The sequence below is a fragment of the Hevea brasiliensis genome, chromosome 12, assembly GCF_030052815.1.
Source record: "Hevea brasiliensis isolate MT/VB/25A 57/8 chromosome 12, ASM3005281v1, whole genome shotgun sequence".
Lineage (NCBI taxonomy): Eukaryota > Viridiplantae > Streptophyta > Magnoliopsida > Malpighiales > Euphorbiaceae > Hevea > Hevea brasiliensis.
In genome coordinates this window covers 29,691,368-29,709,671 of record NC_079504.1, presented here as the reverse complement: position 1 = coordinate 29,709,671, position 18,304 = coordinate 29,691,368, and the positions used below count along the sequence as shown (strand labels likewise).

Genomic DNA, 18,304 nt, shown 5'->3' with positions numbered 1-18,304 from the left:
CTCCCTCCTTCACATATATAATTAAAATAATTTTTTTCATATTATAAGTTTGTAAATATTTAGAACAATTAATAAAATAAATTAGTAAAAGTTAGATTTAGTGTTTAAGGTTTTTATTAATTTTATTATAATAAATTAAATAATTTTTTAATGAATTAATAGTGTTAAGATTATAGAATTATTATGTTAGAAATTATAATAAGATTTTTTTGTATAAGCAGAATTATTATTACATTAATATTAAAATTTTAATTTATATTTGTAATTAAAATTATTTATAAATTTAACAATGAATATATTTTACTAAAAATTATTAGTAACAAATTAATAAGATATTGCCATTACTAAATTATAAGCAAAGTAAATTATATTACTAAAAATTATTAACCATAATATGAATTAGTAATAATATATATATATATCTTGATAAATGTATTTTTATAGATATTTTTACAAATAATAAAAAGGGTTTTTTTTTTCAAACCTAATATTCCCCTTCACATACACACGCTAACTTAATGGAATTGACTAATTGACAAAAGACTACAAAGCTGAAGTTGAGTCAATAAATTAATGAAGAGTTACTTTAGAAATGTAATGCCTCCCAGTTTCCTTTCACTTTTCTCTTGATCCTATCTGCATTAAAAGAAGCGATAACTCTCTTATATACATTAGAAAAGTAGTGTCTCCCAGTTTCTTCTCACTTTCCTCTTGATCCCGTCTACATTAAAAGAAGCAATAACTCTCTTATATACTTTAGAAAAGTAATGCCTTCCGGTTTCCTCTCACTTTCCTCTTGATCCCATTTGCATTAAAAGAAGCAATAGCTCTCTTATATACTTTAGAAAAGTAGTACCTCCTAGTTTCCTCTCACTTTTCTCTTGATCCTGTCTGCATTAAAAGAAGTAATAACTCTTTTATATACTTTAGAAAAGTAGTACCCCCCAGTATTCTCTCACTTTCCTCTTGATCAAGTCTGCATTAAAAGAAGCAATAACTCTCTTATATGCTTTAGAAAAGTAGTGCCTTCCAGTTTCCTCTCACTTTCCTCTTGATCCCATTTGCATTAAATGAAGCAATAGCTCTCTTATATACTTTAAAAAAGTAGTGTCTCCCAGTTTCCTCTCACTTTCCTCTTGATCCCATTTTCATTAAAAGAAGCAATAACTCTCTTATATACTTTAGAAAAGTAGTACCTCTCAGTTTTCTCTCACTTTAACTCTCTTATATACTTTAGAAAAGTAGTGCCTCCCACTTTCCTCTCACTTTCCTCTTGATGTCGTCTGCATTAAAAGAAGTAATAACTCTCTTGTATACTTTAGAAAAATAGTACCTCCCAGTTTCCTCTCAGTTTCCTCTTGATCCCGTCTGCATTAAAAGAAGCAATAACTCTCTTACATACTTTAGAAAAGTAGTGCCTCTCAGTTTCCTCTCTTTTTCCTTTTATTCCGTCTGCATTAAAAGAAGTAATAACTCTTTTATATACTTTAGAAAAGTAGTGCCTCCCAGTTTCCTCTCACTTTTCTCTTGATCCCATTTTCATTAAAAGAAGCAATAACTCTCTTATATACTTTAGAAAAGTAGTACCTCCCAGTTTTCTCTCACTTTAACTCTCTTATATACTTTAGAAAAGTAGTGCCTCCCACTTTCTTCTCACTTTCCTCTTGATGTCGTCTGCATTAAAAGAAGTAATAACTCTCTTGTATACTTTAGAAAAATAGTACCTCCCAGTTTCCTCTCAGTTTCCTCTTGATCCTGTCTGCATTAAAAGAAGCAATAACTCTCTTACATACTTTAGAAAAGTAGTGCCTCTCAGTTTCCTCTCATTTTTCTTTTGATCCCGTCTGCATTAAAAGAAGTAATAACTCTTTTACATACTTTAGAAAAGTAGTGCCTCCCAGTTTCCTCTCACTTTCCTCTTGATCCCATTTGCATTAAAAGAAGCAATAACTCTCTTATATTTTTTAGAAAAGTAGTGCCTCCTAATTTCCTCTCACCTTCCTCTTATCACCGTCTACATTAAAAGAAGCAATAACTCTCTCATATACTTTAGAAAAGTAGTGCCTCCCAATTTCCTCTCACTTTCCTTTTGATACCGTTTGCATTAATATATATATATATATATATATATATATATATATATATATATATATATATATATATATATATATATATATATATATATATATATATATATATATATATCACATGCGCACACTCCAAAAATGCTCTGCTCCATCAGGTGAAAGAGCAAGAGTAGAAAATGATGGGTCCATTGCAGTTTCTTTAACTATAAAATATATTTAAAAAATATTAAAAATTATATAAATAAATTCTTTAGTTGGATTCTAGTTTGATTCTTGATAAAGAATTAAAATCAAACTAAAATAATAAATACAATAATACAAGTTCATTTTGATATAATTTGCTTTTTATGATAATGAACTTTTTTGTTTTAAGTTTCGGTATAGGTTCTCATTTGATTCGGAACTTTAGGAATCATGCCAAGTCCTATCAGTTAAAGTATTTTTATTTTTTATTTTTATTTTTTTTTTTAATTTGATTCTTCTACAAGAGTTGTCCTTGTGAGGGAAACTTTGACAAATTCTAATTCTCTGTTTGTGTCAGTATTCCGCATTTATATATATCATTCTCGTTGAAACTTCCTGTAAGCAATAGTCAATAATTATAACTTAAAAAGTCTTTAGGCCTCTCTTATATTTACCTTTTTTTTCGTATTTAAAAGAAGGTAGAAAAAAAAAATGAAGAATATATGCAGATAATTCAGGGATGGCAATTTATCAAATTTTTGTGGATATTTCTTTTGAATAAAATCTAATAGAATAAATTTAATAATATATAATTGAATTTGAAATAAATTTAGATTTGAAAATTAATACATGTGACACATTTAGATTGGATTAAAATTTTATATGTTAGGTATCTATTACCTGAATTCATTTACATAAATACTGATTTAAATATAAAATATATATTTTTATAATAATATTTATAAATTTTTATACATTTTATTTTAAATAAAATAGAATTTAAATATTTTATGAAATTATTACTATTTTAAAATATAAATTATTAATAAAAAATAATTTTTATATAACATTTGGATATTTTTTGAGTAATAATCAAGTTTGGGACATATTCAGATAGTTGAAAATAGATTTTAATTACGTTTGAGATAATTTAGAGTTTTAAAAATGTTAATCGAGTTCAGATGATTTTTGCGAGTAACCTAATTTACCATCATTAGGAGAAAGTCTCGTTTCTTTTTTTTTTTTAATAAATGATCATTTTTTTTTATTTTTATATACAACTAACAAATTACAATTCCAAGCTCCCTCAAATACATAAAATATTGTTAAATTTAATTATTAATTTTTTATTTATTTTCATTCAAATTTAAATTAAAGAACTTATAATATTAAAATAATAATTTTAATACCATTGATTACATTTTAAATTTTTTAATTGCATTGATAATGCAATCTTCTGTAAAGATTCATCGCCTATTTGCATTCATTTTACATTCTTGCTCTAAGAGTCTAACAAGAAACCAATAAATTAGAGTATAAGTTGTTTTGTAAGACTTAACAAGGAATTAAGAAATTAGAGAATGAGTGTAGATTTTTTTAAGCTTCCAAGAACGAACTAAAAAATTAGAAGGGATTGTATGTTCTTTTGTAAGAAACCAAGAAAGAATCAAGAAATTAGAGAGGCATATAGGTCCTTTTGTAAGACTCTACAAAGGAAACCAAAAATTAGAGCAGAAATGTAAGTCTTTTTGTAAGACTAGAATATAGGTTCTTTTATAAAACTTTAAGAAGAAATAAAAAAATCATATTTACTTTCATGTAAAATATATTATTTATTTATAATCTATTTTTTATGATTTATTTTTTTTAAAAAAAAAATATATTTTTTTAATTTTCACTTTATTTGCATGAATATATGTAAATATATTATCCTGATGTGCCATATTGCCATTTGTTCTCCTTTCTTTTCACGTTTATGTGTACTAAATTTTTTTTAAAGCTTCTATTTGAATGAATAATTTACAAAAAAAAATTCAATTAAAATATCCATCTTATTAGTACAAAACTTTTTGCTCTCAATTTTTTTTAGCTATATATAATTTTTTTATCAAATCATAAATCTTTCTATTCATATTTTTATATTTGTATTATTTTTATATATAATTTTATATAACATTATTTAAAAATTTTAATAAATTGAAATTTTATAACAAAGAAGTATATATCATAAATATTTTGGTGAAAACTTAAATTATATAATTTAAGAATATATTGTTATACTTATACATTATATATTAATTTTATTCTTTAATACAACTTTAAATACTTATATATTTAAATAATTAGATGATAATATAAAACTTATTTAAATAGACAAAATTTTAAAGTAAATGAGCATTAATATTTGGTATTATGATATTTTATTATCTTTTAATGCAGAAATCAAAATTTATTTTATATAAAGTCCAAATGATTTTTATGAATAGTATTTTTAATTTTTATAAATTTATAAATTAAAATATTTTATTGATAAAAAATAATTTATTTGAAAATAGGACTAATAAATAAAAAAATTTTAAGAAATTTTTTAATTTTATTTAAATTTTAATTTTATAAATTTTATCAAGATTATAAAATTAGTGTTAGTTTTATTCTGTCTAATTAAATTAGTCAAAATTCAAATGATATTCTAATAATTTTGTTATTTTTTCAATAAAATTATTTTTTAAATTTATTATAGCTGAAAATAATTAAAAATATAAAAATATTTTATTTTGAAATTAAAATAGTTAAAAAAATTTATATATATAAATTTTAAATTTGGTTAAAAATATATTTTTGTCGGTATCAATAATTTTTTTTTTCAAAAAATAGCTATAAATTTATAATTAATAAAGTAGTTGTTATATTTGAATTAAATTAAAAATTTAAATTCTCTGAATGCCTAGTTAAAGCTTATTCATTCCAAATATTTTTTTTCAACAAAGTTATAAATCTGTAACAAATAAAATAGTTATTAATGAATAGGATTATAATTTCATATCTATTTATATAAATGTAAATTTTTTATTTAATTAAATAGTTAATATTTGAATAATAGTTTTATAATTATGTTAATTAAAAAGTTAATTTATACTAGTAATTTTATAATTATGTTAAGATGTTTTTGTTTATCCTATTATTCTTCCCTCCTTCCTACACATATAAAATTAAAATAAATTTTATTTTTTATATTATAAATTTGTAAATATTTAGAACAATTAATAAAATAAAATAGTAAAAGTCATATTTAGTGTTTAAGGTTTTTATTAATTTTATTATAATAAATTAAAATTTTTTTAATAAATTAATAGGGCTAAGATTATAGAATTATTATATTAAAAATTATAATCAGATTTTTATATAAGTAGAATTATTATTACATTAATATTAAAATTTTAATTTATACTTAAAATTAAAATTATTTATAAATTTAATAATAAATATATTTTACTAAAAATTATTAATAACAAATTAATATGATATTGTCATTGTTAAAATTACAAAGCAAAGTAAATTATGTTACTAAAAATTACGAACCACGATATAATATGAATTGGTAATAATTTATAAATATAAATTTACATATACATCATGATAAATATATTTTATCGGTATTTTTGTAAATAACAAAAAGAGTTTTTTTCAAACCTAATATTGCCCTTTACATGCACAGACTGACTTAATGGAATTCACTAATTGACAAAAAGACTGCAAAGCTGAAGTCAAGTCAATAAATTAAAGAAGGGTTGCTTTAGAAAAGTCGTGCCTCTATTTTCTTCCATCCTTGACTGCAATTCCTCTATTTTCTTTTCTACCAAACAAAACCGAGCTTGTCAAATATGGCTTCTACTTCATCTTTAGCCATCTCCTGTAAAACTACCTATGATGTTTTCCTTAGCTTTAGGGGAATTGAAACTCATCACAATTTTACTAGTCATCTTTGTGCTGCCCTTTGCCGGAAAAATATTACAACATTCATAGACGATGTTCTTGAAAGAGGAGAAGGGATCTCGCCAGCCCTCATGAAAGCGATTGAAGAATCCAAGATTTCTGTAGTAATTTTCTCAGAAAATTATGCATCCTCTCGGTGGTGCCTAGATGAACTAGTGAAGATAATTGACTGCGAGAAAAAATTAGGGCGAAAGGTTTTACCCATTTTCTACCGTGTAAATCCTTCCGATGTTAGAAAACAGACTGGGAAATTTGGAGAAGCATTTGGGAAAGTCAAAGAAAATTCAAAGCACAGCTTAGACGTTGTGGAGAAGTGGCGCACTGCTTTGATGGAAGCAGGCAATCTATCTGGATGGGTTTCCAGCGACTCCAGGTAATTGTTTTCAGTATTGGACTTAACTGGCTGGCTGGCTGGCTGCTTGAACTGTTTAAATTGGGAACTAGACCGGGCAACTGGTTTGGTCTAATTCAATTTATTTATTTTAATTATCAATAGAAAAATAAAAATTTTCAAAATTTAAATTATTTTTAACCAGTTTTTTTTTTAATTAATGTAATTGCTTAAATCTTTCAAATCGGTGAAATGGTTAGTAGATCGATTCAATTGTCAATCTGATTTTAAAAACATTGCAACATGTAATTCTTCATAACCAGTATGACTTTGATTAATTATTTGCAATACATCTCATTTCTACAAAAATTTTGAAGGGTGTAATAGTAATTTTACAAAAAAAAATTATTGTTGCCCATTAAATTTTGATGAGCACTGGACTCCTTACAATTTTAAAATTTTTTAGAAGTGTAGTAATTTTTAAAAATTTAGTATTTTTTTTTTATTATTATTTAACAATTTTGGTGGAGCAATGGACCAATATTTAAACATTTTTAGTAATTTATTAGTAATTAAAAAAAAAAAGAAACTCTAAATCCTTTGCTTTCTTATTAAAAGAATGATATGAAACATAAATATTTTTGCTAAAAAATTCTCAAATATCATTATCTTTTGGTATCTTCTTCAACATTAATTAATTTTATCATTTTACTTTTCTAATAAATATAATTAATATTTCATGCTTTAAAATTTAAATTATTAGACAATATTATTAGATCTTTTATCATCTTTTTTTATCAATTTGAATAACTTTAGTAGCTTTTTATTCATAATTCATTACTATTATTAGAATCTTTCATTACTAAAATTTCAACATACCCATAAAATAAATTAGATAAATTTTTTTTTAATTTTAAGCTATTAATATATTTTAAGTTCAAAAATTTATAATATTAAACATGTATTATATTTTTAAATTAATAACAATTTCAATTAATTGGACACCCCATTTAATAAAAAAAATAACCCCCCTACTTTGAATTCCCACCCTCCGTCACCGGCAATTAGACTATCGAGAAAATCATCTTATTCAAATCTAATTAATATTTTCAAAACCCGAATCCATTTTAAACTTGATTAAAATGTATTAACAACTACTTGAACTTATCATAAATTCGATTATTATTATCCAAAAAATACTTGAACCTATTTTATTTTATATATTTTAAATAATAATTTACATAAAAATTTATTTTTATTAATAAATTATATTTTAAAAATTTAATAATTTTATAAAATATTTAAATTCTATTTTATTGAAAATAAAAATATAAAATCAATCTCTACTTTTTTAAGGTTTAATTTCGTTTCTACCGTCTAAATTAATCATTAACTTTTTGTAATTATATCCCCTAGTGAGAACTTAATTAACAAATGAAGGACTCCACAACTGCATACTTAATGGTGATAGAACAATATATGGTGCATAATTAATTAACTATAGATTATAGTTACTTGAGTTTAAGATCTTATAATTAAAATCTCAAATTATAGAGGACTCTACAACTGCCACAAAAGATATACAATGGAGACATCAGATTTATGAACCCACCTTCTCTTTCTAGTATCCAGTTAAATTATTTCTATTTTGTATCCAGTGAAATTATTTCTATTTTTTTAATTTTATACTACAAAAGTTGTCCCCATGAGAGAAAATTTAAATATTTCTTAATTAATGAGGCGATTGGTTCTTTCGCGTAAGCCCCTCTGATGTTGATGGGATTCCAACTGTTTTTAGCTCTGCACCTGTATAATAAAACTAATTATGGAACCTTTAAACTTTCCAGCCAAGAACTTAAAATGCCAAAATGATAATAAAAACTTCACTCAATTTCTGGAAAGGACTTGACAATTAAAACCTTAATTTCTGGGAAGTATTTGATAATAAAAACCTTACTTTAAAAATATTTGTTAATACATTTATTTCCTCTACTTTTGTATTTGTATGAAATGATACATGACCTGTAGTTTTAATCTATACTCATGCATATATTAAAATTATATATCAAGTTGTTAAAATTGTATATGTTCTTTCTCTATTCTTTTATTTATTATCATGGACTTGTTACATTGTCTGTTCATCTTATTGTTTTAGGCCTGAATCCCAACTATGTGAAGAAGTCGCTGATCACATTCTGAAGAAATTGTATCCCATCTCGTTTACTGCTTCTACTGGCTTAGTTGGGATTGATTCACATGTTGATAAAATTATGTCATTGTTATGTATTGAGCCAACAAACATTCGGGTAATTGGAATTTGGGGAATGGGTGGTATTGGAAAGACCACCATAGCTGAAATTCTATTTAGTCGAATATGTAATCAATTTGATTGCTTTTGCTTTCTTCGCAATGTTAGGGAAAAATCAGAAAAATATGGGCTAGTTGATTTAAGAAAAAGCTTTTTTTCGGAACTCTTGGCGATTGAAATTAGAAATATAGAAATGGTCAGTGTGGTACCCACTTTCATTAAGGATTCACTTAATAGGAAGAAAGTTCTAGCTGTTCTTGATGATATTAATGATCCAGAGCAACTAGAAGCTTTAGCTATAAATGATGATGATTGTTTTGGGCTGGGAAGTAGAATCATTTTAGTAAGTAGAGACAAACAAGTCCTTAGCAGTGCTGAAGAAGTATATGAGGTTAAGGGAATGAATTATGGTGATGCTCATCAGCTGTTAAGTATGAAAGCCTTCAAACAAAAGCATCCTCCGGTGGAATACATGGAGTTGTGTCAAAGGGTACAAACTTATTGTAAAGGTGTTCCATTAGCTCTCAAAGTTTTGGGTTCCTATTTGTGCAAAAAGACTCCTGAAGAATGGGAAAGTGCATTGACTAAACTGAAGAGATTTCCTGACTGCAAGATTATGAAAGTCTTAGAAATAAGTTATAATGATTTAGATGAAATGGAGAAGAAAATATTTTTATATATTGCTTGTTTCTTCAATAGAGATCACAAAAGCATGGTAGAAGATATACTTGGTTGTGATTTTCATACACATTGGGGAATAATTCGTCTAATGGATAGGTGTCTCGGTAACTATTGTGGATGACATGTTAGAGATGCACGATCTGATAGCGGAAATGGGTCAAGATATTGCTCGGCGGAAGGGTATCATATTATGCAATTCTAATGACATCTGTGATATGTTGACCTCAACTAATATTAAGGTATATATATGTAAAACATTATGATATCATTTAAAAGAAATGACAAAAGTATTTCTTTGCAAAGTATTGATATATAACTTCCTCTTTCTCTGTGATATTGATTGTTAGGCGAATGAAGCAGTTGAAGGCCTACTTTTGAACCTGTCTGAAATTAGAAGGGTACATTCGAATGATTCAGTCTTCTCACGAATGCCCAACTTGAGATTGCTAAAATTTTACAGGGATCGCTCAAATTTTACTGAATTCAGATTTCAATCAAATTATCTAAAAAGTCTTCCTAAGAAGTTGAGTTTACTTCATTGGGAAAAATACCCTTTCAAGTCTTTGCCATTAAATTTTCCATGGAAAACCTTGTCCACCTCATCATGCCATGTAGCAAAGTTGAAGAGCTCTGGAATGGATCTACGGTAAGCTTTACATAAATATCTGTCTTTGTTTTCATTTTTTCCCTTTATAATTTCATCAATTAACTATATTATAGTCATAATTGTATATTATTGAGTAAAATTTTTGTTAACAAGTCCTACATACTCATACCATATATGGTTAATATAATTTCTTCTTTTTTTTTTCCTTTAGTAAAGGGCTGATCATATCATATGATTTAGAAGGGCTAATGATTTAATTTAATTATTAGAAAGTTTCTCAACTACAATTCTAATCTAATCCAAAACTTAGTATGTATAAGAATGTCCACGGTGTTAGATTTAGGCTTTAAAGGAAAAATATGTTTATATAAAATAATTAATTTAATTGAAAAATATAAAGGAACATATTTATCTTTGCACATAATAATAATAATAATAATAATAATAATAATAATAATTATTATTATTATTATTATTATAAAAAAATTAGATCTAACTGAGCTTTTAAACATAACACTTTTTTTATTTAGAAAAAATTCATTTACAAATATGAAAATGTTTTCTAACATTAAATTAATGTATTGTTGCCACCTATATAGTCTAAAAAATATAATAAAAATAAATAATTTCATATTAACTAAAGATAAATTTTACTTTGAAAGTGCATATTAAAATTATGAAAAATATGACAAATGGATAGGAATAAATGATATAGGATTTTTATGTTATTATGAATGATAAAAAAATTATGAGCTGCCCCTCCTTGCATGCCACTGACTGTCTATATATGGGCTTTCTGAGAATTTATAGTTAAAAATTATTTCGTGTATTTGTGTTATGCAGTGTTTCCCAAACTTAAAATCTCTTGATCTTACTCGCTCCAAGCATCTGAAAATAGTTCCTGATTTTTCTATGATGACAAACCTGGAAGAGATAAATTTTGATGGTTGTAAGAGTTTGATTGAGATTCCATCATCCATTCATTGCCTGAAAAGACTCCGTTCTCTTTCTCTAAATGGGTGCAAAAAGTTGAGAAGTCTTCCACAAATTCCGAGAGGCATAAAATATTTATATCTACGTTATTCCGGAGTGAAAGAGTGGTCTCCGTCATCTATCCAATTTCTTGACAATCTTTTAGTCTTACATATTGCCCATTGCGAAAACCTTAGAAGTCTTCCAAGAATTATATATTGCAATACTTTTATGAGACTTGATATCAGTTTCTGCCCAAATCTCATCATGGCTCCGCAGATTATGGAAAGTTCAGAAGTATTGCCCTCATCAAATAATGGTATTGTTGAGTTAGATTTGAGAGGATGTAAAATGCTCAACGGTCTCCCAAATAGCACTTGCGAATTGAAACGCCTTGAGATTCTGTGTCTCCATGGCTGTTCAAATCTTGAGAAATTGCCTCCCTTATATGGTTTACTCTCTTTACGATATCTATATCTAGATGGCACTGCACTTGTAGAAATTCCCCCTGACATTGTTTCTTTGTCATCATTAGAATTACTGTCTCTAAGTGATACTCCAATGGAAGAATTGCCGTCATCAATTGGTTGTCTCACTTCACTTGTTAGTTTGCGTTTGCAGAGATGTAAAAAGCTCAAGAGTCTCTCAAACAGCATTTGTCAATTGAAATGTCTTGAGAGACTATTTCTCAGTGGCTGTTCAAATCTAGAGAAATTGCCTCCTTTATATGGTTTATGCTCTTTAAAGCAGTTACTTCTAGGTGGCACTGCATGTAACGCCCTCACCGTAGGTAGTCCGTACATTTTATTGTTCCGACGACTAATGTCTGTTCGGACAGTCAGGATGTATGGAACTACACTTAAACTATAGTGAGGAGGCATAAATTAATGAAATAAATATTAAAAAAATATAGGAAAAATTTTGAGAAATAAAATAAAATTTAGAGAATTTATTAATTGGTATAAAAAAATAAAAATAATCCGATGAGCACCATGAAAGGCATTTTGGTCATTTTACCCCTAGAGGTGAATTTTGACTTAAATGTCAAATTAAAATTTGGAAATAGAATAATTAACATAAATTAATTTTATGAATTTGAATTTGGAAAATGGAAAGAGCAAGAAAAGAAAAGGAAAGAAAAGAAAAGAAAGGAAAATAAAAAGACTTATGGCATTTAAAGAAAAGAAAAATAAGCTTATGAAAATTTAAAACAAAATTAAGTACAATAAAAAATAAATATATAAAGCACAAGAGACAAAACCCACCTACTTTTCTCTCCATCTTCTTCCCCACTCTCCCTCTCTCTTGCCGTCCACCCTTGTGCTCCCTCTCCACCATTTTTGTCAAGCTTTCAAGCTTGATTTTCCAAGCTTCCACACACCAAAACTCATAGCTCCCTTTACAAAAATTACTCCCTACACCATAAGGAAGCTTTAGATACCCATTTGAAGAAGAGAAATTGAAGTTTGGTAAGACACCCAAAAAGGTTAGTGCTTTTCTCCCTTCATTCTTCTTTTAATACTTGAAAGTGACTTGAGATAAGTGGAAATTTCAAGAAATTAACAAGAAATTCATGAACCCATGATGTCCCCAAATTTTGGCAGCCATGAAATGTATTGGGCTTTATTTCAAATAATGTAAATGAGTTTAGAGATGATGATTGATATGATTATATGTATGAGAAGTGAAAAGGGATTGAATTAATTGAGTTTGAAACTTGGAAATTAGGGTTTGTGTACATGACTTGTAGATTTTGTGTAAATGTTGAAATTGATCTATTGGGATGAGATTGTTGCTTATAGAAGTGTATTGCATGCAAATTGAAGTAAGGAAGTTGGAGGAGGTTGAGTTTTGGAAGTGTCAATTTTCTGCAGGTTGTGTTTATTGAGGGCAGTGTACATTTTAGGCCATAAATAAAATTGTGTGACCCCAATTGGTATGAGGCCAATTGGAGGTGAAACTAGACCCAAAATAGCCCATTTTCCATGAAGAAACCATGCCCAAATTCTGTCCAAAACTTGACCTAAATACTGCCCAAATTTGGATTTCCCTGCAACCCAACCCAGAAAATGACCAAATAAACAGTACATGTTCATTTGGTCATAACTCTCTCTATACTGATCCAATTGACCTAAAATTTTAACCATGGAAAGTTTAGACATAGGGCTACATTTTTCATGAGGACCACTTAACCCAGTTTTGCCTTTAACAAATTCAAATTGTTAGCACAAGTTGGGTCACTGAAACTGCCAACCCAGAAAATGACCAAATGAACAGTACGTGTTCATTTGGTCATAACTCTCTCTATACTGGTCCAATTGACCTAAAATTTTAACCATGGAAAGTTTAGACATACGGCTACATTTTTCATGAAGACCACTTAACCCAGTTTTGCCTTTAACAAATTCAAATTGTTAGCACAAGTTGGGTCACTGAAACTGCCAACCCAGAAAATGACTAAATGAACAGTACATGTTCATTTGGTCATAACTCTCTCTATACTGGTCTAATTGACCTAAAATTTTAACCATGGAAAGTTTAGACATAGGGCTACATTTTTCATGAAGACCACTTAACCCAGTTTTGCCTTTAACCAATTCAAATGGTTAGCACAAGTTGGGTCACTGAAACTGCCAACCCAGAAAATGTCCCAAAATACTATTCCTTTGGTATTTTGTCCATAACTTGAGTTCTATAACCCCAAACTCAGTGATTCAAAAACTGAAATTCAAGTTTAAACATAGAGGAGCAATTGTTATGAAGGAATTGTGACTAAATAGACATCCCAACCTAGTCAAATTTCTAGATAAAGATAACACATCAACATGAACCTAAAGAAAGGTTCATGGAAAAAAAAAATGCTATATAGGATAATTAAAATACTCATAAGGAAAATTTAATATTAAAAATGATATGAATATGTAAATTAGGACTAATGTCCTATTAATATGAAATTTATGGTACCAATGAACAGTACTAGATAATAGTAATAGTGAATAGTGCTAAATTAATTAAAAATATTTAATTGCCCATAGTATACCTAGACTTATTTATTTAGTTGGATAAATTGGTATAGCAATTAGGGACTACAGATAGCAGTACTGCTTACCGAGAAAATCATGAACTGACAATATATGTCTGGTATGATTGTTCTACAGGCTATATGCCTACTTTATTTCTGGCTTTACAAGCTCGATAATGGTCTTGTGCCCGATACCGGCCTCGTGCTGACATGACGATATCTTGGATAGACATATGGCTGTCTAACCAGTATACACCCGTACATCCAGCTTTTATAATTTGTTATAGGTTTTCTTGGGCACTGATAAAAAAAAAAAAATAATAATAATTAAGACTTAAAATACAATAAGTAATCATAAAAGATCCCAATAATGTTAATTATTTCCAAAGAGCAATAAAAATGTAAAATACCCAGAAATTATGAGTTGCATATATTATTTCAAATTATTAAATTATTATTATTATAAATTATGCACCACTAAGCGTTATGCTTAGCGCGTTGGTTTTCCATCGCGTAGGTACTGAAGATCAGCAGCCGCCACAGTAGTATTCGGATAGAGTTCCGACCAGATCTGCCACCGATTAGAGTCACCTCATCAGTCTTTTGTATTTTGGTAGGGCCCATGTGTAGACTAGTATTTTGGTTCATTATGTCTAGTCATGATGTAATTACTAGTTTATGATGTATTTCATTTTGGACTTGTAATTAAACTTTGAGATTGAAATGAAAACTTGTAATTTATTATCTATGAATTTCTATATGAATGCAATAGATAATACTTCATTTTGAGATCTCATAAATAATTGTAAATGATATGATACATGAGAATATGATATGGAAATGTGTAAAATGAATATGGACATGTTAACAGGTGATTAGTGGAATCCGCCAGATGCTAATAAAATAAGGGAGGCTCTGTCCGGGTCTCCACAGAAATAAGATATATAAAAAAAAAAAAAAATTTCTACACATAGAATACATGTTTTAAATGACATCAAAAGTTTACAATAGATATGATAAAACAAGATAGGGTGCTCCGGCACCGAATGTGGCACTTCTTGCTCGGCTATACGGTAGACGGGTAAGGGGCGTCACACTGCACTTGTAGAAATTCCCCCTGACATTGTTTCTTTGTCATTATTAAGTGATACTCCAATAGAAGAATTGTCGTCATCAATTGGTTGTCTCTCTTCACTTTTTAGTTTGTGTTTTAACGGATGTAAAAAGCTTAAGAGTCTCCCAAACAGCATTTGTCAATTGAAATGTCTTGAGAGACTATTTCTCAGTGGCTGTTCAAATCTAGAGAAATTGCCTCTTTTATATGGTTTATGCTCCTTAAAGAAGCTATTTCTAGATGGCACTGCACTTGTAGAAATTCCCCCTGACATTGTTTATTTGTCATCATTAGAATTACTGTCTCTAAGTGATACTCCAATAGAAGAATTGCCATCATCAATTGGTTGTCTCTCTTCACTTTTTAGTTTGTGTTTGAACGGATGTAAAAAGTTCAAGAGTCTCCCAAACAGCATTTGTCAATTGAAATGTCTTGAGAGACTATTTCTCAGTGGCTGTTCAAATCTAGAGAAATTGCCTCCTTTATATGGTTTATGCTCCTTAAAGAAGCTATTTCTAGATGGCACTGCACTTGTAGAAATTCCCCCTGACATTGTTTCTTTGTCATCATTAGAAGTACTGTCTCTAAGTGATACTCCAATAGAAGAATTGCCGTCATCAATTGGTTGTCTCTCTTCACTTTTTAGTTTGTGTTTGAACGGATGTAAAAAGCTCAAGAGCCTCCCAAACAGCATTTGTCAATTGAAATGTCTTGAGAGACTATTTCTCAGTAGCTGTTCAAATCTGGAGAAATTGCCTCCTTTATATGGTTTATGCTCTTTAAAAGGGCCATATATAGATGGCACTGCACTTGTAGAAATTCCCCCTGACACTGCCTCTTTGTCATCATTAAGACGACTGAGTTTAAAGGACTGCAACAGACTCCAAAAGTCCTGCAATAGACTCCAAAAGTCAGTATCAACTTCATATATTGCACCAATAAAATATCGTGAAGAATGCAGGGAATATGGTTATGAATTGAATTTTTGTAATTGCCTAAATTTGGACCAAAATGCACGTGGCACCATTATGGCAGATGCTCTCCGGAGAATTAAAGAATTAGCCATTGCTAGATGTGTTGGAGCATTTTATCCTTATTTTTATGTTGGTTTACCTGGAGGCAAAATTCCTGAGTGGTTGAGCTGTGAAGGCCCGGGAAATTCAATGGCAACTTTCTTCCCTCCTGGTTGCTTCAATAATATGTTCTTGGGTTTTGTTTTTTGTGCTATTATAGAATTCAAGGATCCTGGTTTTCGTGTGCGTGATTTACACTTAATATGTCAAAGCAGTTTCAAAAACAATAATGGCTACAGAGAGGCCAGTTTTACAAGTGAATATTTCTGTTTGGAAAATACCATAGAATCAGATCATGTGTTCTTTTGGTACGACGGCCGTGACATTTCCTATTTAGATTGGCTCAAACAAAATTGTGACATGGAGAACGAGGCATCATTCTACCTCTACCCCGACATTATGGACACCGACTATATGACAAAGTGGGAAGTGAAAAGGTTTGGATTCCACTTGTTATGTGACAAAGTTGAGCTAAACAAATGCAATCCTTACATATGCAGAGAAGCCAATTTTCTGGAGCAATTCAAAGAAACAACAAATGCCAACAATAAGAGAAGCAGGGAAGACTTCTACTCCAGTAATATCAATGGCAACCAGGAGGTGGAAACACACCCTAAAAGATTAAGGAAAAATTTCCAAATACTCAGGATGGGATTAACTATGACGCTACTATGGTTCCTTCAAGTTCTTCATGTGAATTTGCTCCCAAATTCTACAAATTTCTTTGAAATCCGTCCCTACTAATTGTGGAGAACTAAGGCTTGCGGCTCTCTTTTCCTGTAAGTCACATCCATTTTTATATTTTTATATCCTTTTGATATTTTGGTATATGAAAATGTTTTGGCATTCAAACTCTTACATATCTAATCTAATTAAAATGCTATTAATGATGATTTGAAATTTGAATGAGATTCTTCGGTTTAAATCGAAAAATTAAACCAAATTGATTTTATTCTGGTATTGGCTCTTTTGCCCCTATCACCACCAGCAAGCTGCGTCGATGTCTTCCAAATCTGGACATCAACTATCTGATCTGTCGAGTCTCATTTGCTTTGGGCATCAACTTTCTAATCTGCGAGTCTCACTAGCCCATCTCTCGCGACTTCAGCGGCGTCTTCCAGACTCACTCTACGCCAACCTCGGCCTTCTCCATCTCGCCAGTACGTTTCTAGAGTCGTTTCCGATACCAACCCTTGTGACGCCCCTTACCCGTCTATTGTATAGCCGAGCAAGAAGTGCCACATTCGGTGTTGGAGCACCCTATCTTGTCTTGTCATGTCTATTGTAAATTTTAATGTCCTTTAAATCAGGTAATTTAAGTGTAGAATTTTTTTTTTTATATCTTATTTTTGTGGAAACCCGAACAGATCCTCCTCTGTTTTATTAGCATCTGGCGGGTTCCACTATCACCTGTTAACATATTCATAGTCATCTCACATATTTCCATATCATATTCTCTTTTATCATATCATTCGCAACTATTTATGAGATCTCAAAATGAAGTGTCATCTATTGCATTCATATTGAAATTCATAGATAATAAATTATAAGTTTTCATTTCAAGTCCAAAATAAAATACATCATAAACTAGTAATTACATCATGACTAGACATAATGAACCAAAATACTAGTCTACATATGGGCCCTACCAAAATACAAAAGACTGGTGAGGTGACTCTGATCGGTGGCAGATCTGGTCAGAACTCTGTCCAAATACTACTGTGGCGACTGCTGATCTTCAGTACCTACGCGATGGAAAACCAACGCGCTAAGCATAACGCTTAGTGGTGCATAATTTATAATAACAATAATTAAACAATTGAATTAATATTTACAAATCATAAATTCTGGGTCTTTTTTATTTTTTTTTATTACACTTTGGAAACAATTAAAATTATTGGGATCTTTGATGTGGCCCAACCGCAAGTGCACGGGTCGTACAAGTAATATAGAAAAGATATCGTTCCTACGAGGAGTTGTGTTAATGATTGAATTTTTGATATAAAAAGTTGACTAAATTGAACTATTTTTTCTGAAATTAAAGCAATGAATTAATGGGTATTGGAGTATGAAATCTATATGTGCAAAATCATTAATATATTCAACTATGTAATGATTTAACTAAATTTGCATCAAATTAAAATAAGAAAAT

General features: G+C 28.9%; 3 protein-coding genes across 3 annotated transcripts in view; all 3 read left to right on the top strand.

Annotated features, from left to right (window-relative positions):
• LOC110659161 (disease resistance protein RPV1) overlaps positions 1–18,304 on the top strand; it is a 94,310-nt gene that overhangs the window by 55,439 nt on the left and 20,567 nt on the right.
• Positions 5,894–9,603, top strand: LOC131171389 (disease resistance protein RPV1-like). Its single transcript, XM_058131429.1, has 2 exons — positions 5,894–6,417; positions 8,531–9,603. Exons 1-2 carry the CDS (start codon positions 5,933–5,935, stop codon positions 9,483–9,485), a joined length of 1,440 nt encoding a protein of 479 aa, XP_057987412.1. The 5' UTR covers positions 5,894–5,932; the 3' UTR covers positions 9,486–9,603.
• Positions 9,716–16,896, top strand: LOC131171164 (disease resistance protein RPV1-like). Its single transcript, XM_058130632.1, has 3 exons — positions 9,716–10,010; positions 10,815–11,733; positions 15,125–16,896. Exons 1-3 carry the CDS (start codon positions 9,945–9,947, stop codon positions 16,894–16,896), a joined length of 2,757 nt encoding a protein of 918 aa, XP_057986615.1. The 5' UTR covers positions 9,716–9,944.